The sequence below is a fragment of the Xenopus tropicalis genome, chromosome 8 (genome assembly GCF_000004195.4).
Source record: "Xenopus tropicalis strain Nigerian chromosome 8, UCB_Xtro_10.0, whole genome shotgun sequence".
NCBI classification, from domain to species: Eukaryota; Metazoa; Chordata; class Amphibia; order Anura; family Pipidae; genus Xenopus; species Xenopus tropicalis.
In genome coordinates, this window is record NC_030684.2 from 118,173,169 (window position 1) to 118,199,015 (window position 25,847).

The 25,847-nt window shown below is 47.7% G+C and overlaps 3 protein-coding genes, 7 non-coding genes and 5 pseudogenes across 10 annotated transcripts; all 15 read right to left on the reverse strand.

The window, feature by feature from the left end:
* Positions 1-2,284: 2,284 nt before the first annotated feature.
* LOC116407423 lies at positions 2,285-2,475 on the reverse strand. The gene has a single exon (XR_004220329.1). It is a non-coding gene; the product is annotated as a U2 spliceosomal RNA (small nuclear RNA).
* Positions 2,476-2,986: 511 nt separating this feature from the next.
* On the reverse strand, positions 2,987-3,172 carry LOC116407324. Its single transcript, XR_004220279.1, has one exon. It is a non-coding gene; the product is annotated as a U2 spliceosomal RNA (small nuclear RNA).
* A 6,033-nt stretch (positions 3,173-9,205) lies between these two features.
* On the reverse strand, positions 9,206-9,428 carry LOC116407343 (annotated as a pseudogene).
* Positions 9,429-12,071: 2,643 nt separating this feature from the next.
* On the reverse strand, positions 12,072-14,332 carry LOC116406757 (zinc finger CCHC domain-containing protein 3-like). Its single transcript, XM_031891590.1, has 2 exons — positions 12,903-14,332; positions 12,072-12,758 (listed from the first exon to the last, which is right to left on the reverse strand). The coding sequence occupies exons 1-2, from the start codon at positions 14,138-14,140 to the stop codon at positions 12,746-12,748; spliced, it is 1,251 nt and encodes a 416-aa protein (XP_031747450.1). The 5' UTR covers positions 14,141-14,332; the 3' UTR covers positions 12,072-12,745.
* Positions 14,333-14,869: 537 nt separating this feature from the next.
* On the reverse strand, positions 14,870-15,060 carry LOC116407426. The gene has a single exon (XR_004220332.1). It is a non-coding gene; the product is annotated as a U2 spliceosomal RNA (small nuclear RNA).
* A 511-nt stretch (positions 15,061-15,571) lies between these two features.
* LOC116407427 lies at positions 15,572-15,762 on the reverse strand. Its single transcript, XR_004220333.1, has one exon. It is a non-coding gene; the product is annotated as a U2 spliceosomal RNA (small nuclear RNA).
* A 511-nt stretch (positions 15,763-16,273) lies between these two features.
* LOC116407317 lies at positions 16,274-16,448 on the reverse strand (annotated as a pseudogene).
* Positions 16,449-16,473: 25 nt separating this feature from the next.
* Positions 16,474-20,072, reverse strand: LOC108648373. Its single transcript, XM_018096896.2, has 2 exons — positions 18,867-20,072; positions 16,474-18,062 (listed from the first exon to the last, which is right to left on the reverse strand). The coding sequence occupies exons 1-2, from the start codon at positions 20,050-20,052 to the stop codon at positions 16,675-16,677; spliced, it is 2,574 nt and encodes an 857-aa protein (XP_017952385.2). The 5' UTR covers positions 20,053-20,072; the 3' UTR covers positions 16,474-16,674.
* Position 20,073: 1 nt separating this feature from the next.
* LOC116406494 (zinc finger CCHC domain-containing protein 3-like) lies at positions 20,074-22,134 on the reverse strand. Its single transcript, XM_031891880.1, has 2 exons — positions 20,591-22,134; positions 20,074-20,422 (listed from the first exon to the last, which is right to left on the reverse strand). Exons 1-2 carry the CDS (start codon positions 21,591-21,593, stop codon positions 20,094-20,096), a joined length of 1,332 nt encoding a protein of 443 aa, XP_031747740.1. The 5' UTR covers positions 21,594-22,134; the 3' UTR covers positions 20,074-20,093.
* LOC116407376 lies at positions 22,021-22,131 on the reverse strand (annotated as a pseudogene).
* A 508-nt stretch (positions 22,135-22,642) lies between the features above and the next one.
* LOC116407332 lies at positions 22,643-22,855 on the reverse strand (annotated as a pseudogene).
* A 690-nt stretch (positions 22,856-23,545) lies between these two features.
* On the reverse strand, positions 23,546-23,645 carry LOC116407379 (annotated as a pseudogene).
* A 511-nt stretch (positions 23,646-24,156) lies between these two features.
* LOC116407428 lies at positions 24,157-24,347 on the reverse strand. Its single transcript, XR_004220334.1, has one exon. It is a non-coding gene; the product is annotated as a U2 spliceosomal RNA (small nuclear RNA).
* A 511-nt stretch (positions 24,348-24,858) lies between these two features.
* Positions 24,859-25,049, reverse strand: LOC116407429. Its single transcript, XR_004220335.1, has one exon. It is a non-coding gene; the product is annotated as a U2 spliceosomal RNA (small nuclear RNA).
* Positions 25,050-25,560: 511 nt separating this feature from the next.
* On the reverse strand, positions 25,561-25,749 carry LOC116407322. Its single transcript, XR_004220276.1, has one exon. It is a non-coding gene; the product is annotated as a U2 spliceosomal RNA (small nuclear RNA).
* Between the last annotated feature and the right edge of the window lie 98 nt (positions 25,750-25,847).

Consider the following 25,847-nt stretch of genomic DNA (forward strand, 5'->3'; position numbering starts at 1 on the left):
CATATCTCTGGGAAGACCCGAGCCAGACCGCTCTGTCTCAGAATCTCCCGAAGTATCAGTCTGCCTGTCGGCAGACCTGGCAGCCCTCTTGTTCTTCTTCCCGTGATGAACAACTTGGTAACCCTCTGGATCTCTGCTTTTTTTAAGGGTATCAGGAACCATCTTTACAGGACTGACCACCGGCATGGTCATCAGCCTTTGCTCCGGTTCCCTTAACGATCCCCTACGGCTCGCAACTTGGCCTCCCTTTGCAGCATCCACTGCCCTAGGGGCAATGAAATCCTGCTTGGGTGCCACTCTGCACGAATCTGCAACTTTGCTATGGACTATAGCAGACACAGTCCGTCCTTGCTCTGAACTGGAGACCGACTTTCTCCGGGCGCCAAAGACCGCAACAGAGGGCTCCTCAACAGGAGGCACCCCCTTGGGTCCTGTCGGTTTTCCGTCAGACTTACCCGACTCGTGTCTGCTTGGGACCGTCCTCGCTGGGCCAGCTACCGCTGCTGGCCTTTGCTCGGATCCCGAAGGAACTAGAGGCATCGCAGCCTTTTCCGCATAGGTCGCCTTCTTTTTGGCCCTGCTGGGGCAGTCTTTGTATATGTGGCCGGCCTGGCCACACAAATTGCAAAGCACCTGCATTCGGCATGCAGATGCTATATGACCCGGTTGCCCGCATTTGTTACACCGGATCATGCGCTCTTCAGGACACGCGTCCTGTGTATGCCCAAACAAAAGGCAGTTACGACAGAAGAGAGGCATCCCCGAATAAAATAGGTAGCCCCTACTTCTGCCAATAAGGAAATTCGAAGGCGGGCGCTTAAAACCACCGATGCCTTCAGCATCCCGCCGGAACTTAACAAAGAATTTCCTTTTCCCGTTCCAGAAGTTTGCTGCATTCTTCACCTTATGTGAAAAACGCACTTCGGAACAGTAGCGTTCGAGAAAGGTGACTACTTCCGACGTATCGATATGAGGATTGTACAAATGGATAACCAAAGGCACATCCTCGTCACCGTAAAGCAAACAGAATTTCAGGCCGTCGAGCCTTCCATCCTGTAGATCTTTATTAGAAATTACTGCATAGATGTTCTCGCAGCAGGCTTGAGTGGTGCAGGTGATGGTATACACCCCTCGCCGTTCCTGGTCCTGAAGACAAAGAATATCTTCACTCCTGAGGCGGAGTATCCCAAACAGAACCTCCTGGACGATGAATTTCAGGTCCTTCTGTGGGCGATGTTTCTCCTCCACCTCGATACGGAAGGTATTCCTGATGCGAGTTTCCCCAGGTGGAAACTCGAAGGAAACCGGCATCTTGGAAGCTCCTTGACACCGTCGAGTCTAAAACCTACCTGCAAACAACCTGTCACTTCCACCAAAAGGGTCACTTCCTTGTTATCCGGGATTGGCCCCTTACCCAAAAGCAGCACGGGACTGAAGCTTTTAAGAAAAAACGATGTCCCGAGGCCAAGCAAGGGGGGTACCCAGATACCAAGACTGAGGTTTGACGCCCAGCCAAGGCCAAGTGGTGACCAATCAGCTTCCGCAAGCAAGATGGCACAAAATAGGTCTTACCTCTAGGCCGCACGCTACCGTCCGCCTGTCGATCGCAACTCGTTACCCTCAGAAACACTCACCGCCCAATAGCAGCAAGGGGCTTAAGTCTCCGAAGAGACGATGCCCCTAGGCCGAGCGGCGAGGGAACTTGGATACCCCCTGGCTAATCTCTCCTGTAGCAAGCTACACTTGATCTTAGCCAAGAGGCCGAGAAGCGATAACCCGAATTGCGCACGCACCGACGGGCCCAGATCCTCGCTTGCTCTACCTCCATGGGGAGAGAGAGGGGCCATAACGCTTCCTCCTGCACCTACACTATCCTCCCCCCAAAACCCCAACCCCCACCTCACACACAAGCCCCCACATTACAGCATCTCGGATATCTTCTACAGCCCTTCTCTGGCTCTGGTCTCTTTGCGGGCTGCAGCCGACGACCACTCAGCACCGCAACAGCAACTTCACCACTCTCCCAGAAGCCAACATTTACATAGCCCCGCCTCTTTCTGGCGCACACAATCAAGCACACAACGAGCTCCTGCAACGAGTCCCGGCTGAAAGGGCATCACACCAAACAACGGGCGGATGACGACATTAACAGCAAACTGTCTCCTGCAAAGTCTTGCAAAGTTCTTTTTTCCCCTTCCTTGGGCTGCTTGTTGCTGCTGTTTCTTTGCACTTGTTGTGCTGCTGCTGCAGATTCGAGCTTGTTCTGATTTTTCAAACTGGATAAGAGAGGTGCACCGGTCCTGGAGGTACTGCAATACCAGGTCGATGCGTGGAGTGGACAGAGCAAGCTCTTCTTCCATCTCCCTGTTCCAAAAATCCATTTAATATATGGTCCCCAGATAGGGGACGTATCAGATATTAAACTGATAAGAACAGATACTACACTTGATCTTAGCCAAAAGGCCGAGAAGCGATAACCCGAATTGCGCACGCACCGACGGGCCCAGATCCTCGCTTGCTCTACCTCCATGGGGAGAGAGAGGGGCCATAACGCTTCCTCCTGCACCTACACTATCCTCCCCCCAAAACCCCAACCCCCACCTCACACACAAGCCCCCACATTACAGCATCTCGGATATCTTCTACAGCCCTTCTCTGGCTCTGGTCTCTTTGCGGGCTGCAGCCGACGACCACTCAGCACCGCAACAGCAACTTCACCACTCTCCCAGAAGCCAACATTTACATAGCCCCGCCTCTTTCTGGCGCACACAATCAAGCACACAACGAGCTCCTGCAACGAGTCCCGGCTGAAAGGGCATCACACCAAACAACGGGCGGATGACGACATTAACAGCAAACTGTCTCCTGCAAAGTCTTGCAAAGTTCTTTTTTCCCCTTCCTTGGGCTGCTTGTTGCTGCTGTTTCTTTGCACTTGTTGTGCTGCTGCTGCAGATTCGAGCTTGTTCTGATTTTTCAAACTGGATAAGAGAGGTGCACCGGTCCTGGAGGTACTGCAATACCAGGTCGATGCGTGGAGTGGACAGAGCAAGCTCTTCTTCCATCTCCCTGTTCCAAAAATCCATTTAATATATGGTCCCCAGATAGGGGACGTATCAGATATTAAACTGATAAGAACAGATAAGGTTTCAACAAATGTTTATTTAAAACCAAAATTAAAGGTCACCATTATGGTGCAAGGGTACAGAATAAAAGCAAGGAGTTACATAAAAGGGTAAAATTACAATAAAATGTTCCAAGATGCCAGACCCCACATTGACATGGCTTCATTTTTCCCAAGTAATTTTTTATCCCTTAAGTAATAAATATACATTTCGCTTAGTGCAATCTTTATACAATCATTTACAGAAATAAAATCATGTTTAAAAAGCAAAATGTTCCTTACTTTCCAGATGGCATTTTTAAAACAGTTTAAAATCATCCAACAGATTTCATATTGTTTTACAGATGTACAGGTAAAAAGTCCATATAAAACATAAAAATGATTAAAATCTTTAAAACCACCAATATGTTTAAAAAGCGGACCAACAGATTTCCATAACTCCTGTGCATAGGGACAGTTCCAAAACAAGTGTAAAATAGTTTCATCTATACAACATGTTTCTCTAGGGCATTTACCTCTGCCCACCAAGCCTCTTCGGTGTTGAAACTCCCGTGTAGGGAGGCATTGGTGGACAATAGCCCAGGCAAGATCCTTGTGAACATTGGCTAGGAACTTTCCAAAGACATTTCGCCATACCTGTTTGGATCTTGCCTCAGAGAAGTTGGACACTGTCAAGACCACATCATCATGTCTTAGTATTTTTGTAACCTTTCTTTGGTCCCCCAACACTTCCGGTTCAATTTCTTTTAGGCGAAACAGTCTTACAGCCTTTTCTAAAACCACATAGTGTTTTGGGGGACATAAAAGCACAGGAGTATTTAGCGGAACCCTGAACCAGGGCTTAAAAACCATACCTGCAGCATATTTTAAAAAACAACTAAAAATGCCATCAGTGTTAAAAAGTTTAAAACAAAAACAGAAGAATTTGACATAAAAGAATAAAAGAAGATTGGGAACATCTTTACCCCCACATTGTTTACTCTTGTACATACGATCTCTTTTGAGTTTTTCCATTTTAGAACCCCATAGGAACTTAAAACACACTCTTGTTAGTCTCTTAATGTACAAAGAGGAAGGGGGAAAAACCAGGGCAATATGCAGCATAATAGGAAGTAAAACCATTTTAATGATTAAAACTTTGCCCTCCATGGTTAAATCTCTCAAGTTCCACATACATGTCTTCTTTTCTAAACGAGTTAAAACAATGTCCCAGTTAAGATCACCTTTGTTTTCGGCATTAAAAATCACCCCTAAAATCTTTATTTGGTTATGTTGCATTTTAACTTCAGGGGCAACAGACATATCAAAAACACCAATACCGAGACAATCACATTTGTGCAAATTAAGTTTGAACCCAGAGGCTCCACAAAAACCTGAAATGTGCAATAAAGCTCTTTTTAAAGAGTAGGCAGTTGTGCACAGGAGGGTGACATCGTCCATATAGCTCAGCACTTTTACCTGACGGCCACCTCCTCCAGGAACGGGAACACCTCTGATGATTTTGTCATTTCTTAAAAGGATTAAAAGGGGTTCAATTGCACAAATAAAAAGGAATGGGGACAGAGGACAACCTTGCTTAACCCCGGATTTTAAAAACACATTTTCTGTTAAAAACCCGTTAATAGAAATTTGGCTAAAACAAGAATTATATAAAACCTTAATACCATTTACAATAAAATCAGGCAATGCCATTTTTCTTAAAACTTTAAAAAGGTATTCATGCGAGACACGATCAAATGCTTTTTCAAAATCAAGAGATAAAATTGCAAGTTTTTGTTTTCGGTCATTAGAATACCATATAGCATCCCGAATGACATTAAGGGATTCCGCCATGGTTCTTCCCGGAACCCCACACACCTGATCGGGATGGATTAAAACATTTAAAAATGGCTTAACACGTAAAGAAATTAATTTTGCCATGACTTTGTAATCGACATTCAACAAGGTAATAGGTCTAAAATTCTCAAGTCTCTCTCTGTCCCCTTTTTTAAAAAGCAAAGATACGATGCCCCTCCTCCATGAGGGGGGTAAAACATCAACCTTAAAAGCTTCTTGATACAATAAAAACAAATCATCTTTTAAAATATCCCAAAACCGTAAATAAAATTCAATCGGCAGACCATCTTCGCCAGGGGCTTTCCCAGATGAAAAACTTTTAAAAACCGTAAAAAGTTCTTCCAAAGTAAAATCATGGGTTAAAACCTCCTGATCTAAAACACTTAAATTAGGCTCTAAAACATTAAGACAGTCATTTAAAAGGGATTCGTCAATACATTTCTCATTAAAAAGGAGTTGATAAAAATTAAAAGCAGTATTTAAAATATCAGTCATAGAAGTAGCACCGTTCAAAGATAAAATAGGGTCTCTTTTCTCCCGGATTTTCTTAAAAAAGAATCTGGAGCACTTTTCGCCTTCTTCTAAGTGCTTTACATGGGAGTTAAAAATGATTTCTTTACCCTTTTGTTCTAGGCACTTCTTAATTTCTGCTTTTAAAACCAACAAATCATTATCAACATCCACATCAACATCACGTAATTTAAAAAGAGTTTGCATCCGCGTATTTAAAACATAAAACCATTGTTTTTTCTTTTTAGCAACCATCTTACCTGCCTTAATAAAAAAATCTCTTATTTTGGGTTTAGTGCCCTCCCACCAACATAGCATTGAACTGTGGGGATCGCGAGTCAACTGCCACTGTCGGTAGGTCCGCACAAACCGCTTACAGATCTGGTCATCTTCGAGAAGTTGTACATTTAGCCTCCAAAGCCCTTTATCCACTTTCTTTTCCCCTAAAATATTGACCTGGAAAAGTAAAAGTTTGTGGTCTGAAAACACATTGTCTAAAAGAATGCATTTAAAAGGGTTAAAAAGGTCAGATAAAAACATAAAATCAATTCTCGAAGAAATTCTGCCATTCGACCAAGTAAAACCAGGATCTGTATGAGATAAAACCTTCCAAACATCTTTAAGGTTAAAATCATCAGTAAAATTTTGTAGCAGATAAGAGGTTCTATCCTTACGGTTAGGGTCACCCCCCTGCCTTTTTTCACCAACCCTAATACAATTGAAATCACCGCCCACAAGCAGAGGAGTAGACCCTACGCAAAACAATGGTACAAGTTCTAAAAGTTCGGCCCTTTCTTGCTTATCGGCCGAGGCATACACATTTAAAACGCGGAAATAAAATCCATTAAAACATAAATGGATTAAAATAGCTCTGCCGGGCTCTATTTCGGTCACAGTCTGAATCGTAATATTAGAGCCACGGCATAATAAACCTACCCCAGCAGTTTTGTTCTCATTTGACCCAGACCAAACGGATGGGCCCCAGTTCCAGTCTTTCTTTAAAAAACTGTAGTCCATAGCATTGTCAATTCCGCACTCCTGTAATAAGCAAAGATCAAAGTCCAGAGTCTCAAGGTATGAAAATAAAGCGGCTCTGCGAGCAGAACCCTTTAAAGATCTCACATTGAGAGATGCAATCTTAAGGCAGTTCATCTTAGCAGTTTACGTGGGTGTATCCTCCATCTCGGATTCCGATCCTTCTCCACCAGAGATTCCCAGCGATTCCACATCTCCTTCCCCAGGAGACCCGAACTCACCGATATTGACCGGGTCCGACGCGGACGTGTATCTCACCTCCGTTCGAGCCCTGACTTCTCCCTCACTGGAGTTGGATCCAACCGACGTACGCCTTCGGATTTCCACACCATCGCCACGCAATCTTTTCTCCGCAGGACGACTGCCACCTCCGATCGCACTCTCAGAAGAACAAGAAGGGGTTTCGCTAACCGTCACGCTCATATCTCTGGGAAGACCCGAGCCAGACCGCTCTGTCTCAGAATCTCCCGAAGTATCAGTCTGCCTGTCGGCAGACCTGGCAGCCCTCTTGTTCTTCTTCCCGTGATGAACAACTTGGTAACCCTCTGGATCTCTGCTTTTTTTAAGGGTATCAGGAACCATCTTTACAGGACTGACCACCGGCATGGTCATCAGCCTTTGCTCCGGTTCCCTTAACGATCCCCTACGGCTCGCAACTTGGCCTCCCTTTGCAGCATCCACTGCCCTAGGGGCAATGAAATCCTGCTTGGGTGCCACTCTGCACGAATCTGCAACTTTGCTATGGACTATAGCAGACACAGTCCGTCCTTGCTCTGAACTGGAGACCGACTTTCTCCGGGCGCCAAAGACCGCAACAGAGGGCTCCTCAACAGGAGGCACCCCCTTGGGTCCTGTCGGTTTTCCGTCAGACTTACCCGACTCGTGTCTGCTTGGGACCGTCCTCGCTGGGCCAGCTACCGCCGCTGGCCTTTGCTCGGATCCCGAAGGAACTAGAGGCATCGCAGCCTTTTCCGCATAGGTCGCCTTCTTTTTGGCCCTGCTGGGGCAGTCTTTGTATATGTGGCCGGCCTGGCCACACAAATTGCAAAGCACCTGCATTCGGCATGCAGATGCTATATGACCCGGTTGCCCGCATTTGTTACACCGGATCATGCGCTCTTCAGGACACGCGTCCTGTGTATGCCCAAACAAAAGGCAGTTACGACAGAAGAGAGGCATCCCCGAATAAAATAGGTAGCCCCTACTTCTGCCAATAAGGAAATTCGAAGGCGGGCGCTTAAAACCACCGATGCCTTCAGCATCCCGCCGGAACTTAACAAAGAATTTCCTTTTCCCGTTCCAGAAGTTTGCTGCATTCTTCACCTTATGTGAAAAACGCACTTCGGAACAGTAGCGTTCGAGAAAGGTGACTACTTCCGACGTATCGATATGAGGATTGTACAAATGGATAACCAAAGGCACATCCTCGTCACCGTAAAGCAAACAGAATTTCAGGCCGTCGAGCCTTCCATCCTGTAGATCTTTATTAGAAATTACTGCATAGATGTTCTCGCAGCAGGCTTGAGTGGTGCAGGTGATGGTATACACCCCTCGCCGTTCCTGGTCCTGAAGACAAAGAATATCTTCACTCCTGAGGCGGAGTATCCCAAACAGAACCTCCTGGACGATGAATTTCAGGTCCTTCTGTGGGCGATGTTTCTCCTCCACCTCGATACGGAAGGTATTCCTGATGCGAGTTTCCCCAGGTGGAAACTCGAAGGAAACCGGCATCTTGGAAGCTCCTTGACACCGTCGAGTCTAAAACCTACCTGCAAACAACCTGTCACTTCCACCAAAAGGGTCACTTCCTTGTTATCCGGGATTGGCCCCTTACCCAAAAGCAGCACGGGACTGAAGCTTTTAAGAAAAAACGATGTCCCGAGGCCAAGCAAGGGGGGTACCCAGATACCAAGACTGAGGTTTGACGCCCAGCCAAGGCCAAGTGGTGACCAATCAGCTTCCGCAAGCAAGATGGCACAAAATAGGTCTTACCTCTAGGCCGCACGCTACCGTCCGCCTGTCGATCGCAACTCGTTACCCTCAGAAACACTCACCGCCCAATAGCAGCAAGGGGCTTAAGTCTCCGAAGAGACGATGCCCCTAGGCCGAGCGGCGAGGGAACTTGGATACCCCCTGGCTAATCTCTCCTGTAGCAAGCTACACTTGATCTTAGCCAAGAGGCCGAGAAGCGATAACCCGAATTGCGCACGCACCGACGGGCCCAGATCCTCGCTTGCTCTACCTCCATGGGGAGAGAGAGGGGCCATAACGCTTCCTCCTGCACCTACACTATCCTCCCCCAAAACCCCAACCCCCACCTCACACACAAGCCCCCACATTACAGCATCTCGGATATCTTCTACAGCCCTTCTCTGGCTCTGGTCTCTTTGCGGGCTGCAGCCGACGACCACTCAGCACCGCAACAGCAACTTCACCACTCTCCCAGAAGCCAACATTTACATAGCCCCGCCTCTTTCTGGCGCACACAATCAAGCACACAACGAGCTCCTGCAACGAGTCCCGGCTGAAAGGGCATCACACCAAACAACGGGCGGATGACGACATTAACAGCAAACTGTCTCCTGCAAAGTCTTGCAAAGTTCTTTTTTCCCCTTCCTTGGGCTGCTTGTTGCTGCTGTTTCTTTGCACTTGTTGTGCTGCTGCTGCAGATTCGAGCTTGTTCTGATTTTTCAAACTGGATAAGAGAGGTGCACCGGTCCTGGAGGTACTGCAATACCAGGTCGATGCGTGGAGTGGACAGAGCAAGCTCTTCTTCCATCTCCCTGTTCCAAAAATCCATTTAATATATGGTCCCCAGATAGGGGACGTATCAGATATTAAACTGATAAGAACAGATTTTTTTTTTTTTTTTTTTTTTTTTTTTTTTTTTTTTTTTATAGTCCACTCAGTGCTTAAAATCAGAGAAATTCCAGAGAAATTTTATTTACCTCTCTTTTCACATTCCTCTTCTTATCACATCATCGTAGACATAAGCCTCAACTGATATTCCATATTTTAATATTCCAATCCGTTTCGGCTTTTCTACCTTTTAATCTTTTATCTTTCAAATAATGTATATACATCTCTGCACAAATCATTTTTTTACATTGCTTATAATCTAATACATTGTTTTTAAAGATTAACAGATTTCTTGCTTTCCACATAACTTCTTTCACTATATTTATTATTACCCAAGTAATGCTCATTTTATCCCTAGCACATTTTAAACCTCTCCCAAACATCACTACCTCATAATTAATATAGGACAACCCCGTTATAGCCTTCATAACCACCCCCATATCTCTCCACATTCTCTGCGCAAACTTACAATTCCATATGAAATGCATACACGTTTCATTCTCCGTGCACCCTTCCCTTGGACACTTAGGACTCCTCAACAGGCCCCTTCTGTACTGGAAATCTTTAACCGGCAAACATTTATGCACCAATGCCCACGCTAGATCTCTCTGACTATTCGTCAAATTTTTGTTCACGACCATGTTCCAGATCTCTTTGGAAATTTTACTGTTGAAATTCTCCACCGGACACACTGCTTCCTGCTTCCTCCAATCTGTACAAATCTTATTAATATTTACTAATTCCACCTCTGAATACTTAAACAAATCCCACCTTTTAATGATTTTATCCAGCACATTATAAAACCTCGTTCCGCTGAAAGAATAAGGCTTTTTAATATCTGTTTTAAACCACCTATGTCTGTTCAGTATCCACCCAGCTCCATATTTTACAAAGTAACTTGCCCATTTATCCTGCCTTGCTAACTTAATTATAAACTGAATGTATTTCAATTCCAGAAACTGCTGCACGTTCGGAACTCCTTTACCGCCATTGCCTAACTCCCTATACATTATTTCTCTCTTTAATTTCTCCATATTTGAGCTCCAAATAAATACAAAAATTTCCCTAATAAATCTCCGCATCCACAAATAATTAGGCAGAAACACCAACCCCACGTACAGAAGAATAGGCAAAATTACCGCTTTTACAATTAGAACCTTGCCTATTATGGACAGGCTCCGTAATTTCCACATTGACAATTTCTTTTTTATTTTCTCCAGCGCCTCCGCCCAACTAAGTTCTCCCGATACATTTTGAGAAAAGACTATTCCCAAGATCCTACTATTTCCCCTTTCCAATTTTACTTTACAATTCTCAAAATCCACCCATTTCCCATATACATTACATTCACATTTCTCTATATTTAGCTTAAAATTAGCAGCGCTATTAAAAATATCAGCCCAAAGAATTACTCTATTCACCGATTCCTTGTTTGAGCATAAGATTACAACATCGTCCATATAACCCAATGATTTTATACATTCCGTTTTCCCAGGCACTGACACCCCTTTAATGATTTTATCTCGCTGCAGCGCTAACAATAACGGCTCTATGGAACATATGAAAAGGATCGGAGACAGCGGGCAACCCTGCCTCACCCCTGATTTTACCTCTATCGGCTCAGTTTTAAAACCATTCACTAAAATTTCACTAGTAACATTTTTGTACAGGACTTTTAATTTATTAATAAAACCCTTACTAAAACCAAATCTTGTTAATACCGTAAACATAAAATCATGATTCACCCTGTCGTACGCTTTCTCAAAATCCAAGGATAGCAGCGCTATCCCCTGATCCCTTTGCATCACATCCTCCAACACGTCTCTCACAATATACAGATTTTCCCAAATACACCTCCCCGGGACCGCACACACCTGCCCCGGACCAATTATTTCAGCTATCACATTTTTCATTCTATTTGCAAAGATTTTCGCTATGATTTTGTAGTCCACATTTAACAAGGTAATGGGTCTATAATTTTTTATCTTATCTTTTTCACCTTTCTTATAAATAATTGTAACCACCCCCTTTTTTTGGGACAGTGTTAATTCCCCCGTTCTAAAAACTTCACCAATCATTTCTAAAAAATCATTCTTTAAAATATCCCAAAATTTCACGTAAAATTCGATTGTTAACCCATCACAACCCGGTGATTTCCCTTTTGCGCATGATGCTATCACAGCCTGCACCTCCTCCAGGTCTATTTCACGATCCACCCACTCTTGATCATTTACAGAAATTCTCTTTTCAATTAATGATATAAAATCCTCTACTATTTTTACATCGCATCCTTTTTCTGCAAATAAATTATTATAAAATTCATATACTTTTTTTAAAATCCCCTCAATACATTCTTCGTTCTCCATTTTGTCTATAAACACTTTTTTACTTAAAATTTTCTTAAAAAAATACCTTGTACACTTTTCCCCTTCTTCAATATCTCTAATCCTTGCATTAAAAATTATTTCCCTCCCTCTATTTTCAATCCATTTTTTAATCTTCTGTTTTATGTCATTAATCTCCTCCGCCACATCAAAACCCCTTTCTCTCAATCTTATCATCGTTTGCAGTTTAACATTTAACTCATTATACTCCCTTCTTTTCTTTTTACTGATTTTAATGCCAATATTTACAAAGAAATTTTTAGCCTCCCTTTTTAACCATTCCCACCATACTTTAACGGAAGAAAACTTCTTTTTTGTTTCTGCCACTGCGCATATTTTAACTTAAAACCCTCAACTACATCACTATCCTCCAATAAATCAGCGTTTAACTTCCAATCCCTTTTTTTATTCTTAATATTTTTATCTCGCAAAACAAAATCTACTATCAGCATTTTATGGTCTGAGAAACCATTTGCCACTAAAACAAAATCTTTTGTCATAAACTCTGACGATCCGAAAACAAAATCAATCCTAGATTTACATTTATTACTCTCAAAAGTAAAACCCTCTGTTTGTTTTTTACTCAAAACCCACAGATCCTGTAGCACAAAATCGGAAACTAAATTTTTAAGGATACCCGAGGTTACATCTAACCCCGCTTGACCTTTCCTGTCTTCCCTCTTTAGAATGCAATTAAAATCCCCACAAATTATAATTGGCTCTACACCTGGCAGAAAATAATAAATCTTATTAAGCAGCTCAGCTCTGTCTTCCTTTTCTACCGGGGCATACACATTCACAAACCTAATAATGCTTCCGCAATAATTAACTTTAACTAAAATCGCCCTCCCAGGTTCAATTACGAAAAAAGATACAAAATCACCAACATTTTTACAAAATAAGAAACCAACTCCGGAGTTCTTACTTTCAGTACTCCCGGACCAAAATGAAATACCCCCTTTCCAGTCATTTTTGGCGCATTCGCAGTCCTCTTCATTGCTCAAGCCGCATTCCTGTAAAGCAATAAAGTCCGCACCCAAGGAAGACAAAAAGTCAAAAATCGCTGCCCTCCGTATTTTAGATTTGATACTCCTCACATTTAAGGAGATCAATTTCCCCGCCATCAGGTTACATCATCTTTACTTTTCCCTCCGTACCTTTCCATTTCTGGGGTTTGACTTAACCTTTCCCCACTCACCGGCACCTTCCTCCTTGCGACCACCTCCACCGAAATGTCCGACACTGTATCTTCTTGATCCTCCATCTCCTCCACCACTCTCAACGATCCGCAATCCGAGTCCGGCTTGTGTCTCTTGTTGTCCGCTCTCTCGTCGTCCTCTCTTTCTGCATCCCGGCTCAACCTTTCAAAAACACTCAAACCGGACAAACAAAATTCATCCCCCAGAGTTAATCCAACATAGGGAACACCGCTCAGACTCTCTTCCTGCAACACCTCACTTTCCTCCCGCTCCACTGCCATTTCTTCTTTCCCTTCCCCCTCCACTTCAGTTTCCAAACTCTGCGGCTGCTCACTCCTAATTTCCCGCACCTGGGTGCTTAACTCCGCTGCCTGTTTTTTCTCTTTCTGAACTGCAACTCTCTCTTCACCTCCCGCTTCCACACTCGGTTGTTTCCCACCTTTCACCGCGCCTGCATAGTCCATTCCCCTTTCGGGGCACTCCCTGTACATATGGCCGAGTTCTTTGCACAGTGAGCACTTTTTTTCACTTTTACAGTCCTTGGTGATGTGCCCAAATTCTAAACAGTTCCCGCACATTCTTATACCCGCCTCACAGTCCTGCGGTATGTGGCCAAATTCATTGCACCTTTGGCAGTACTTAGGCATCCCCGAATAAAACATGAACCCCCTTTCCGCTCCCATTCTAAAGTTTGACTGGGGGTGTGAGATACCGTCATCAAACAGATCGCTCTCATGGAATTTTACTTTGAACAGTCTCTTCCCGTTCCATACGCCAAATCTGTTCTCAATATTTTTAAGGAACACCACCTCCTCTGCATCTTTTTTCAGGTGCCTTACCACATCCGCTAATGGCACATACGGGTTGTACATCTGTACGGTGACTATGCGCACCGTGTCACTATGCAAAAATTTAACCTCCACATCTTTAAACACATGATCATTTTTGTTTGCATAGTACTTACGCTTAAATTTCCTGTAGTCTTCGGTGCTGTGGAAAACCACCTCGTATAATCCTCTTTTTGGAAATTCAGGGAGACTGAAGATATCCTTGGGCATAAACCCTCCAACTCGCATGATCATTTCCTCCATCACGATATTTATTCCGTCTGAACCACGTCTCTCTTCTGGCAGTACAATTTGCACGGTATTTTTAAAGCGCGCCGGACTGGCCGCCGAATTCTCCTCTTTCTCCATTTCTCCGCAGCAGAATACCTAAAAAGGCGCTTTCTCCGCACTAGGCATTGAAAAGACCCTCCAGGCGATCCCTTCCTCACGATTTTGCAGGCCCCCCCCTATAGCAGCAAGAGGCTTAAGCTCCTCCGAAAAGGAGCGATGCCTCAAGGCCGAGGGGTAACGTGCTAGTCGCAAAACCTTCTGACACTTTTGATCGTGCCAAAAGGCCGAGAAGCGATAACCCGAATTGCGCACGCACCGACGGGCCCAGATCCTCGCTTGCTCTACCTCCATGGGGAGAGAGAGGGGCCATAACGCTTCCTCCTGCACCTACACTATCCTCCCCCCAAAACCCCAACCCCCACCTCACACACAAGCCCCCACATTACAGCATCTCGGATATCTTCTACAGCCCTTCTCTGGCTCTGGTCTCTTTGCGGGCTGCAGCCGACGACCACTCAGCACCGCAACAGCAACTTCACCACTCTCCCAGAAGCCAACATTTACATAGCCCCGCCTCTTTCTGGCGCACACAATCAAGCACACAACGAGCTCCTGCAACGAGTCCCGGCTGAAAGGGCATCACACCAAACAACGGGCGGATGACGACATTAACAGCAAACTGTCTCCTGCAAAGTCTTGCAAAGTTCTTTTTTCCCCTTCCTTGGGCTGCTTGTTGCTGCTGTTTCTTTGCACTTGTTGTGCTGCTGCTGCAGATTCGAGCTTGTTCTGATTTTTCAAACTGGATAAGAGAGGTGCACCGGTCCTGGAGGTACTGCAATACCAGGTCGATGCGTGGAGTGGACAGAGCAAGCTCTTCTTCCATCTCCCTGTTCCAAAAATCCATTTAATATATGGTCCCCAGATAGGGGACGTATCAGATATTAAACTGATAAGAACAGATACTACACTTGATCTTAGCCAAAAGGCCGAGAAGCGATAACCCGAATTGCGCACGCACCGACGGGCCCAGATCCTCGCTTGCTCTACCTCCATGGGGAGAGAGAGGGGCCATAACGCTTCCTCCTGCACCTACACTATCCTCCCCCCAAAACCCCAACCCCCACCTCACACACAAGCCCCCACATTACAGCATCTCGGATATCTTCTACAGCCCTTCTCTGGCTCTGGTCTCTTTGCGGGCTGCAGCCGACGACCACTCAGCACCGCAACAGCAACTTCACCACTCTCCCAGAAGCCAACATTTACATAGCCCCGCCTCTTTCTGGCGCACACAATCAAGCACACAACGAGCTCCTGCAACGAGTCCCGGCTGAAAGGGCATCACACCAAACAACGGGCGGATGACGACATTAACAGCAAACTGTCTCCTGCAAAGTCTTGCAAAGTTCTTTTTTCCCCTTCCTTGGGCTGCTTGTTGCTGCTGTTTCTTTGCACTTGTTGTGCTGCTGCTGCAGATTCGAGCTTGTTCTGATTTTTCAAACTGGATAAGAGAGGTGCACCGGTCCTGGAGGTACTGCAATACCAGGTCGATGCGTGGAGTGGACAGAGCAAGCTCTTCTTCCATCTCCCTGTTCCAAAAATCCATTTAATATATGGTCCCCAGATAGGGGACGTATCAGATATTAAACTGATAAGAACAGATACTACACTTGATCTTAGCCAAAAGGCCGAGAAGCGATAACCCGAATTGCGCACGCACCGACGGGCCCAGATCCTCGCTTGCTCTACCTCCATGGGGAGAGAGAGGGGCCATAACGCTTCCTCCTGCACCTACACTATCCTCCCCCCAAAACCCCAACCCCCACCTCACACACAAGCCCCCACATTACAGCATCTCGGATATCTTCTACAGCCCTTCTCTGGCTCTGGTCTCTTTGCGGGCTGCAGCCGACGACCACTCAGCACCGCAACAGCAACTTCACCACTCTCCCAGAAGCCAACATTTACATAGCCCCGCCTCTTTCTGGCGCACACAATCAAGCACACAACGAGCTCCTGCAACGAGTCCCGGCTGAAAGGGCATCACACCAAACAACGGGCGGATGACGACATTAACAGCAAACTGTCTCCTGCAAAGTCTTGCAAAGTTCTTTTTTCCCCTTCCTTGGGCTGCTTGTTGCTGCTGTTTCTTTGCACTTGTTGTGCTGCTGCTGCAGATTCGAGCTTGTTCTGATTTTTCAAACTGGATAAGAGAGGTGCACCGGTCCTGGAGGTACTGCAATACCAGGTCGATGCGTGGAGTGGACAGAGCAAGCTCTTCTTCCATCTCCCTGTTCCAAAAATCCATTTAATATATGGTCCCCAGATAGGGGACGTATCAGATATTAAACTGATAAGAACAGATTTTTTTTTTATTGAAAAATATACTTTATTATATATATATAATATAAATATACAAAAAACAAACATTTCCGTTTTTCATTCATTCATTGCATTCACATTATACTTTCAAAATAAAGCAATGGAGGTAGAGGGGGAGTGGATGGGGGGTGGGAGATGGGGAAAGGGATGTGGAATTTGAAACGCCCAAAGCTTTATTTTCCACTTAAACTTAGACAACAGGGGAGGGAGGGGGAGAAGGAGAGGGGTTTTTAGTCCTCTTCTTCCTCAAGGCTGTCCCGGATGTTGTAGTCCCGGAGCAGACTGTGAATCAGTCTGCGGCAATCTTGGATTGTCATCCTCTCTCTCCTCAGAATGAGGCAGTTCCTGGAATACCATAAAACGTCCTTAAAAGAGTTCATAAGGCGCCAGGCATCCTGAATTGCCCCTTCCGTGTGAGTACCCTGGAAAAGCCCATAAAGCACCGCATGGTGCGTAAGCAAGTTCCTGGGCACACAGTCTTTGAGTTCATGTTCCAGGGCATCAAGCAGGACCTGAGCAAACTGGCAATCCCAAAAGGTGTGCAAAGATGTTTCCTCATAAAGGATGCACCGTGGGCAATGCCGGTACCTGCACAGGTTACGGGCATGCATGAATGTTCTGAGGGGCAACCCCCCCTGTATGGCCATCCATGACATGTCCTTGTGCTTGTTGGACAGGCTGTCTGAAGAAACATTTCCCCAAACAACCTTGACTGTGTCCTCTGGGAGCCCTGGAATAGACTCCATCTTGTCTTTGGCTCTGATCAACTTGTGGATTGTCTTTGGTTTCCACAAATCGGGCTTGACTCCCTCCAGTTGGTGTTCCCTCACAAACTTTGTAACATCCAGGTAGAACCAAGGGGTGTTCCAGTTGTAAGGGTAGGAGCTGTCCCACTTGTCCCACCCCAGCGAACGCCAAAGTGGAAGAAGAAAAAAGCGGGACATGGAGCTGCCAACAGAGTCCTTTTCTTTGCCGGTGATCGTCTGGCGGATGCAGTTACATACGAAGAAACTCCTCAGCAGGGTGGGGATGTCAGGGACTCCTTTTCCACCTTTGCAGGGGGCCTTGTACATAACTGACCGCTTTACTCTGTCCATCTTGGAGCCCCAGATGAAGTGGAAGACTGCCCTTGTGATGGCCCTGCAGACCGTAGCCAGCGGAGGCCATGCTTGGGCCATGTACTGCAGGACAGGAAGAATCTCATTCCGCAGCACCAGTGTCTTCCCTTCGATGGTGAGGTCTCTGAGACTCCAGAGGCCAATCTTTTGTCTGACCTTTGCCATTCTCTCCTCCCAGCACTTCAGGGCAGCGCCCTCACCGCCAAACCAGACTCCGAGGATCTTAATGAAGTCGGCTTTGATGGAAAAGGGGACATTGTCAGAAGCCAGGTTCCAGTCTCCGAAGAGGAGGGTCTCTGACTTCCCGCAGTTGACTTTGGCTCCTGAAGCTTTGCTGAAGTCCTCGCAGGTCTGGACGAGCGATCTCACCGACTGCTGGTCTGCGCAGAAGACGGTCACGTCGTCCATGTACAGCGAGCACTTGATCTGGGATCTGGCGGGTCCTGGTGCGGTGATCCCTCTGATCTCTGGATTCCGTCGGATGCACTCGGCGAAGAGCTCTATGCAACAGACAAAAAGAAGAGGTGAAAGAGGGCAGCCTTGTCTGACCCCAGAGAGGACAGGGAAGGGGTCAGTTTTCCAGCCGTTCACCAACACCAAGCTGAAAATATCACGGTACATTAGACTGACATAAGAACAAAACATTTCACCCAGCCCAAACCTACGCAGGACCTTGTTCATAAAGACGTGGGACACACGATCAAAGGCTTTTTCCTGATCAAGACTGACCAGGGCCGCGTGTACACGGCGGTCCTTGATGTAGTGCACCGTGTCCCTAATGAGAGCAAGGCTGTCTGCAATCCTGCGCCCGGGAATACCGCAGGTTTGGTCCGGATGGACGATCTGTCCGATGACAGTCTTTAGCCGGTTGGCTAGTACCTTGGCGAGGATCTTGTAGTCCACATTCAGGAGAGAGATGGGCCGCCAATTTTTAAGGTCGCATCTCTCCCCCTTCTGCTTATACAAGATCGTGATCATTCCTTCCCTCAGCGACTGAGGCATTTTGCCCTCCACGGCCATCTCCTCGTACAGCTCGAGCAGGTCCGGGCCAATGAGGTCCCACAGCGCTACATAGAGCTCCGCTGGGAGACCGTCACTGCCCGGGGTCCTGTCTCGCCTAAAGGATTTGGCAGCAGAGTGCAACTCCTCCAAGGCCAAGGGGGCATTGGTGGCTGAAAGACCTGCAGGATCAAAAAGGTTAGTGATACCTGACAGGAACTTCTCAGCCGATGTTTCGTCTGTTTCCTTTTCCTTGTAGAGGGAGCTGTAGTAGTCTGTGACCACTTCCATCACTCCCTCCTTACCTGACTTCAGGGTGCCTGTCTCGTCGCGGAGCTCTGTCAGGGGTGTGTGGCCGGAGTGGAGCTTTCGGAAGAAGAAAGAGTTGCACTTTTCCCCCTTCTCGAGATGCTCCACCTTGGAGCGGAAGATGATGCGCCTGGATTCCTCCGCAAAGTGCCCTTTCAGGCCCTCTTTGGTCTCCTCCAGATCCTTTCTCACATCCCAGCCACACCGCTGGAGGTCTTGAAGGGACTGTAGATCTCTCTGCAGCCTCTTGAAGTTCCTCCTGCGTTCGCAGGCTTGACGCCTGCCCTTCACCTGAAAGAAACTACGCAACTGAACCTTGACAAATTCCCACCAGTCACTGACATTATTAAAACAACATTTCTCATTCCTCCACCAAATGTATGCATCCCTCAGTTCTTGCATAACCTCCTCCCTTCCCAACAGTTCACAGTTCAGCTTCCAGGAGCCCGGACCTGGAGGAAAACCACAGCCCAAAGATCCCTGAAAGTGAATGGCCCTGTGGTCAGAGAAGAAGCAGGGGACCATAGCATACCTTGTCTGCTTGATGGTACGGGAGGTAAACACAAAGTCAATCCTAGAACGCACTGAGCCATCGGGGCGGCACCAACTGTAATTCACAGTGCCGTTCCCAATGGACCCAACAGCGTCCTTTAAGGATGCTTCGGTTACCATCTCCTTAAGCAGTTTGGAGGTGACATCCAGTTTGGCACCGTTGCTGGTGCTGCGCCCGTCCTCCTCAATGGGGCAGTTGAAATCCCCGCCCAACACTACCGCCCGGGTGGTTGCTAACTGGGCCCGCAGGGTTTGGAGTAGTTCCAAACGCTCACCCTTCTCAGGGGAGGCGTACACGTTGATAAGCCTAACAGGCTCCCCTGCCCAGGAACCGTCCACGACCAGTAAACGGCCACAGACTAGCTCAAGTACAGAATCAACAGTGAAGAGGCTCCCCCTGATCAGAATGGCGACCCCTGCAGACTTACAGCTATTACCCCCAGACCAGTAGGAGGGACCATGGGTCCACTGACGCATGAGGTGTTTGTAAGACCTGGAGAAAGGAAAGGCACATTCCTGCAACATGTACACATTACAATTCTGGTTATCGAGAAATGCAAAGATGGTCTGTCGTCTCATCAGGTCCTTAATACTCCTAACATTAATGGTGAATAAGTTAAAAGACCCCATTAGTTAAGAAATAAAAAGAAAACCGTTAACGTCATTTTACATTATACATTACCACTCCGGTCGGGCGGGTCTCCTCCTGCATTGTCGGGCGGGGGGGGACTCTCCTCCGGAGATTCCAGCTGCTGTAGCAGGGCCTCTTCCAGTTGCAGGACCCTGTTGACATCTGCAGGTTCGACTGGGATCTGCTCGAGTTCTTCCAGGAGCAGTTCCATGTCCTCTGCTTCTACCTCTGTGATGTGCACTGCCTCCACCTCCTCCCCCTCCTCTGATGATGTTGTGCCGTCCAGGTCAGTGACGGCTTTCTTCCTCTCCTGTTGTTGTTCAGCCGCTGGGCTTTCCTCTGCTTCTCTGGTCCTTTTTTTGCAGAGGGCTGGAGAGGAAGAGAGAGGCTGGGAGGGGTGGGTGAGGGGGGGAAAATCCTCCAGGGAGAAACCTGCAGCCCCTGGAGGGGAGGTTAGCGGGGCTGCAGGGGGAGAGGGAGGTGTGAAGGTGGGGGCTGGAGTGGGAGAGGGTGCTGGGGTAGCAGTGGGGGGCTTACCATTCTTCTCCTTGTTCCCATTGTTCTTGGCCGGAGCCGGAGGTGTTACCTTGGCTTTGGCTGGGGCTGGAGGCTTTCCTTTCTTTTGTGTATTGGCTGGGGCTGGAGGTGTCGGTTTCGCCTGAGCCACAGACGCATAGGTTCTTGATCTCTGTGGGCAGTCTCTGTAGATGTGGTCAGCCAATCCACATAAGTTGCAGGCCTTGGAGCGGGGGCAGTTTTTGGCCTCATGGCCCAGCACCTTGCAGATCCTGCATGCATTTGCTGTGCAGGTTTTTGCTTGGTGTCCCAACTGTCCACATTTCCTGCAGGTTTGAGGCTGGTCTGGGTAGTAGAGGAGTCCGGGGGAGCTGCCGAGAGAGAAACTCTGGGGGAGGTGTTTGAGCCCATCTGCTGAGCCCTCTTCCCGCTGGAGCTTTACCAGGACCGAATACTTACCCGTCCAGAAGCCGTTTGAGTCCATGATTTGGCTGGGATCCTTGATGACCGTGCAGAATCTGCTCAGGAAGGTGATAATATCTTTCACTGGTGTGTGGGGGTTTCGCATTGCGACCGTCACCCGCCTTTCCTCTCTTTGAATAGGGCTGTTGCCCACAAAGCGAGTAAAAGGGGATTCGGGCCCCGCCGCTTTAACCCTTTCCCAGTACCTCCTGCAAATAGCCATGGAAGCGAAGGTGATGTAAAACAGTCCCCCTATGAAGGTCTGTATACTCACCGTCTCTGCCTTGGAGAATCCCTGTTCCATTACCATCTTTTTCCCGAACACACCTGTCGACATGTCCGGGACCTTACCTTCCACCTCTTTTAGCCTTAGCACAACCGTCTGTCTCATCCATGGCTCCAGATTGGGGGACTGGTTAGCCTTGGGAGGCAGAGCGGAGGCCTGGGCTGGTGCTTGGGTTGCGGGTCCAGTTTTGGGTGGTGCGTTCCTGGAGCCCGTGGAGACATTTTCCGATTTCTTCCCAGAGTTCTTCCCTCTGCTGGCAGCTGTAGCAGGAGCCATCTCTTCCTGTTCCAAGGGTCTGGAAAGGAAAAGAGAGGGAAAAAGAAGGGTAGAAGGAGGGGAAAAGTCTGAAAAAAAAGAGAGAGAGAGAGAGTGGGCGGGGTTATGCAAATGACCCCAAGGGTCGTCCTTCAGAGCACTGCAATGGCCCCAGGGAGGGAAGAGAGAGAGAGGGGGGAAGGGAGTAAGAGAGAGAGAGAGAGAGAGAGAGAGGAGTTTTTAAAAAAAAACTCCTAAGTGTTATCAGCTCGAAGCGGAGTTAGAACTCCGAGTTTCTTCTTTGCCGGTCGTAGTCTGGGACTTCTTTCCTGAAGGTCGGAATCCCTGTAGATCGCTTCAAGATGAAGTGCTTCTGTCGCAGTCTGAAGCCGAAGTCGGTCTCTCTGGAGCTGGATCTTCCGAAGTGTCTCCGTCCGTCGGTCGATCAGATGATTCTCTTCCTGAGCTTCAGATCTTCAGACTTCAGCCTGCTTCAGTAGATCTGAACTGATAAGAACAGATACTACACTTGATCTTAGCCAAAAGGCCGAGAAGCGATAACCCGAATTGCGCACGCACCGACGGGCCCAGATCCTCGCTTGCTCTACCTCCATGGGGAGAGAGAGGGGCCATAACGCTTCCTCCTGCACCTACACTATCCTCCCCCCAAAACCCCAACCCCCACCTCACACACAAGCCCCCACATTACAGCATCTCGGATATCTTCTACAGCCCTTCTCTGGCTCTGGTCTCTTTGCGGGCTGCAGCCGACGACCACTCAGCACCGCAACAGCAACTTCACCACTCTCCCAGAAGCCAACATTTACATAGCCCCGCCTCTTTCTGGCGCACACAATCAAGCACACAACGAGCTCCTGCAACGAGTCCCGGCTGAAAGGGCATCACACCAAACAACGGGCGGATGACGACATTAACAGCAAACTGTCTCCTGCAAAGTCTTGCAAAGTTCTTTTTTCCCCTTCCTTGGGCTGCTTGTTGCTGCTGTTTCTTTGCACTTGTTGTGCTGCTGCTGCAGATTCGAGCTTGTTCTGATTTTTCAAACTGGATAAGAGAGGTGCACCGGTCCTGGAGGTACTGCAATACCAGGTCGATGCGTGGAGTGGACAGAGCAAGCTCTTCTTCCATCTCCCTGTTCCAAAAATCCATTTAATATATGGTCCCCAGATAGGGGACGTATCAGATATTAAACTGATAAGAACAGATTTTTTTTTTTTTTTTGAAAGCCCGAGGTCGTGCTTTCTGCCTAAGTGCAAAAAAGTGCAAAAAGTGCAAAGTGCAAAATCCACACAAAGTGCACGAAGGTGCGTGGTTGGCCAGCCCCAAAAGGGACGATAGCCCGTACTCGTATCCACAGGCCAAAAGGCGCGGCGAAAAAACGAGTCTTCGAGCCCTCCTTCGCCGAAGCTAGGGAGGGCCCCTTTACATCCCCGACCCCCGGACCAAAAGGCTCACGGGGGCAAGGGTCTTCGGACTCTCCTTCGCCGCAAGGCTAGGGAGAGTCCCTTTCCTCCAGATTCCGCCGAAGCTTCCTCCGAGGTACAAAAACAAAGCCGCAGACTTGTTTTTTGTATCGGGGAGAGACTGGAACCAGATGGCCACACAGTCCTCCCCTTGGTCTGTGGGGCATACCCGAATGGGCAACTGCACCCTCAGAACCCATTAGAAAGGGTCACACATAAAAAGGTGAGGTGACAAAACAAGGAGTGAAAATAAATAAGGTGCCGTGCATACGGCCCCAGCCTGACGGCCGGATTTGTAAAAATTTTCTTTGCTCTAGCCAAAAGGCCGGGGCAAAAGAAGCGGGTGTAGCATAAAAGATAAAGTGCCATGTGCAAAGTGCCGTACTAAGTGCAGCGTGAGCCTCCACCTCACAGTGCTTGTTCGGGCACCCTGGGGTCGCTACTCCCAGGGCACGGCGCACCTCGGGCTTTCATGCTACCGGCCCTCTGGCCAGAGGATCAAGGTAGACTGTCTTGTATATGGGGGGCACCCAGAAAACCCCCCTAAGAACAGATACTACACTTGATCTTAGCCAAAAGGCCGAGAAGCGATAACCCGAATTGCGCACGCACCGACGGGCCCAGATCCTCGCTTGCTCTACCTCCATGGGGAGAGAGAGGGGCCATAACGCTTCCTCCTGCACCTACACTATCCTCCCCCCAAAACCCCAACCCCCACCTCACACACAAGCCCCCACATTACAGCATCTCGGATATCTTCTACAGCCCTTCTCTGGCTCTGGTCTCTTTGCGGGCTGCAGCCGACGACCACTCAGCACCGCAACAGCAACTTCACCACTCTCCCAGAAGCCAACATTTACATAGCCCCGCCTCTTTCTGGCGCACACAATCAAGCACACAACGAGCTCCTGCAACGAGTCCCGGCTGAAAGGGCATCACACCAAACAACGGGCGGATGACGACATTAACAGCAAACTGTCTCCTGCAAAGTCTTGCAAAGTTCTTTTTTCCCCTTCCTTGGGCTGCTTGTTGCTGCTGTTTCTTTGCACTTGTTGTGCTGCTGCTGCAGATTCGAGCTTGTTCTGATTTTTCAAACTGGATAAGAGAGGTGCACCGGTCCTGGAGGTACTGCAATACCAGGTCGATGCGTGGAGTGGACAGAGCAAGCTCTTCTTCCATCTCCCTGTTCCAAAAATCCATTTAATATATGGTCCCCAGATAGGGGACGTATCAGATATTAAACTGATAAGAACAGATACTACACTTGATCTTAGCCAAAAGGCCGAGAAGCGATAACCCGAATTGCGCACGCACCGACGGGCCCAGATCCTCGCTTGCTCTACCTCCATGGGGAGAGAGAGGGGCCATAACGCTTCCTCCTGCACCTACACTATCCTCCCCCCAAAACCCCAACCCCCACCTCACACACAAGCCCCCACATTACAGCATCTCGGATATCTTCTACAGCCCTTCTCTGGCTCTGGTCTCTTTGCGGGCTGCAGCCGACGACCACTCAGCACCGCAACAGCAACTTCACCACTCTCCCAGAAGCCAACATTTACATAGCCCCGCCTCTTTCTGGCGCACACAATCAAGCACACAACGAGCTCCTGCAACGAGTCCCGGCTGAAAGGGCATCACACCAAACAACGGGCGGATGACGACATTAACAGCAAACTGTCTCCTGCAAAGTCTTGCAAAGTTCTTTTTTCCCCTTCCTTGGGCTGCTTGTTGCTGCTGTTTCTTTGCACTTGTTGTGCTGCTGCTGCAGATTCGAGCTTGTTCTGATTTTTCAAACTGGATAAGAGAGGTGCACCGGTCCTGGAGGTACTGCAATACCAGGTCGATGCGTGGAGTGGACAGAGCAAGCTCTTCTTCCATCTCCCTGTTCCAAAAATCCATTTAATATATGGTCCCCAGATAGGGGACGTATCAGATATTAAACTGATAAGAACAGATACTACACTTGATCTTAGCCAAAAGGCCGAGAAGCGATAACCCGAATTGCGCACGCACCGACGGGCCCAGATCCTCGCTTGCTCTACCTCCATGGGGAGAGAGAGGGGCCATAACGCTTCCTCCTGCACCTACACTATCCTCCCCCCAAAACCCCAACCCCCACCTCACACACAAGCCCCCACATTACAGCATCTCGGATATCTTCTACAGCCCTTCTCTGGCTCTGGTCTCTTTGCGGGCTGCAGCCGACGACCACTCAGCACCGCAACAGCAACTTCACCACTCTCCCAGAAGCCAACATTTACATAGCCCCGCCTCTTTCTGGCGCACACAATCAAGCACACAACGAGCTCCTGCAACGAGTCCCGGCTGAAAGGGCATCACACCAAACAACGGGCGGATGACGACATTAACAGCAAACTGTCTCCTGCAAAGTCTTGCAAAGTTCTTTTTTCCCCTTCCTTGGGCTGCTTGTTGCTGCTGTTTCTTTGCACTTGTTGTGCTGCTGCTGCAGATTCGAGCTTGTTCTGATTTTTCAAACTGGATAAGAGAGGTGCACCGGTCCTGGAGGTACTGCAATACCAGGTCGATGCGTGGAGTGGACAGAGCAAGCTCTTCTTCCATCTCCCTGTTCCAAAAATCCATTTAATATATGGTCCCCAGATAGGGGACGTATCAGATATTAAACTGATAAGAACAGATTTTTTTAACTTAGGCTGTACCTAACAAAGAGGTACACCATTTTTATTAGACATTAAAAAAATATAACAGAGACATGACCATAAAATACAATTTTACAAAAGATTTACATAAAAGAAGACCAATCACATAAAAA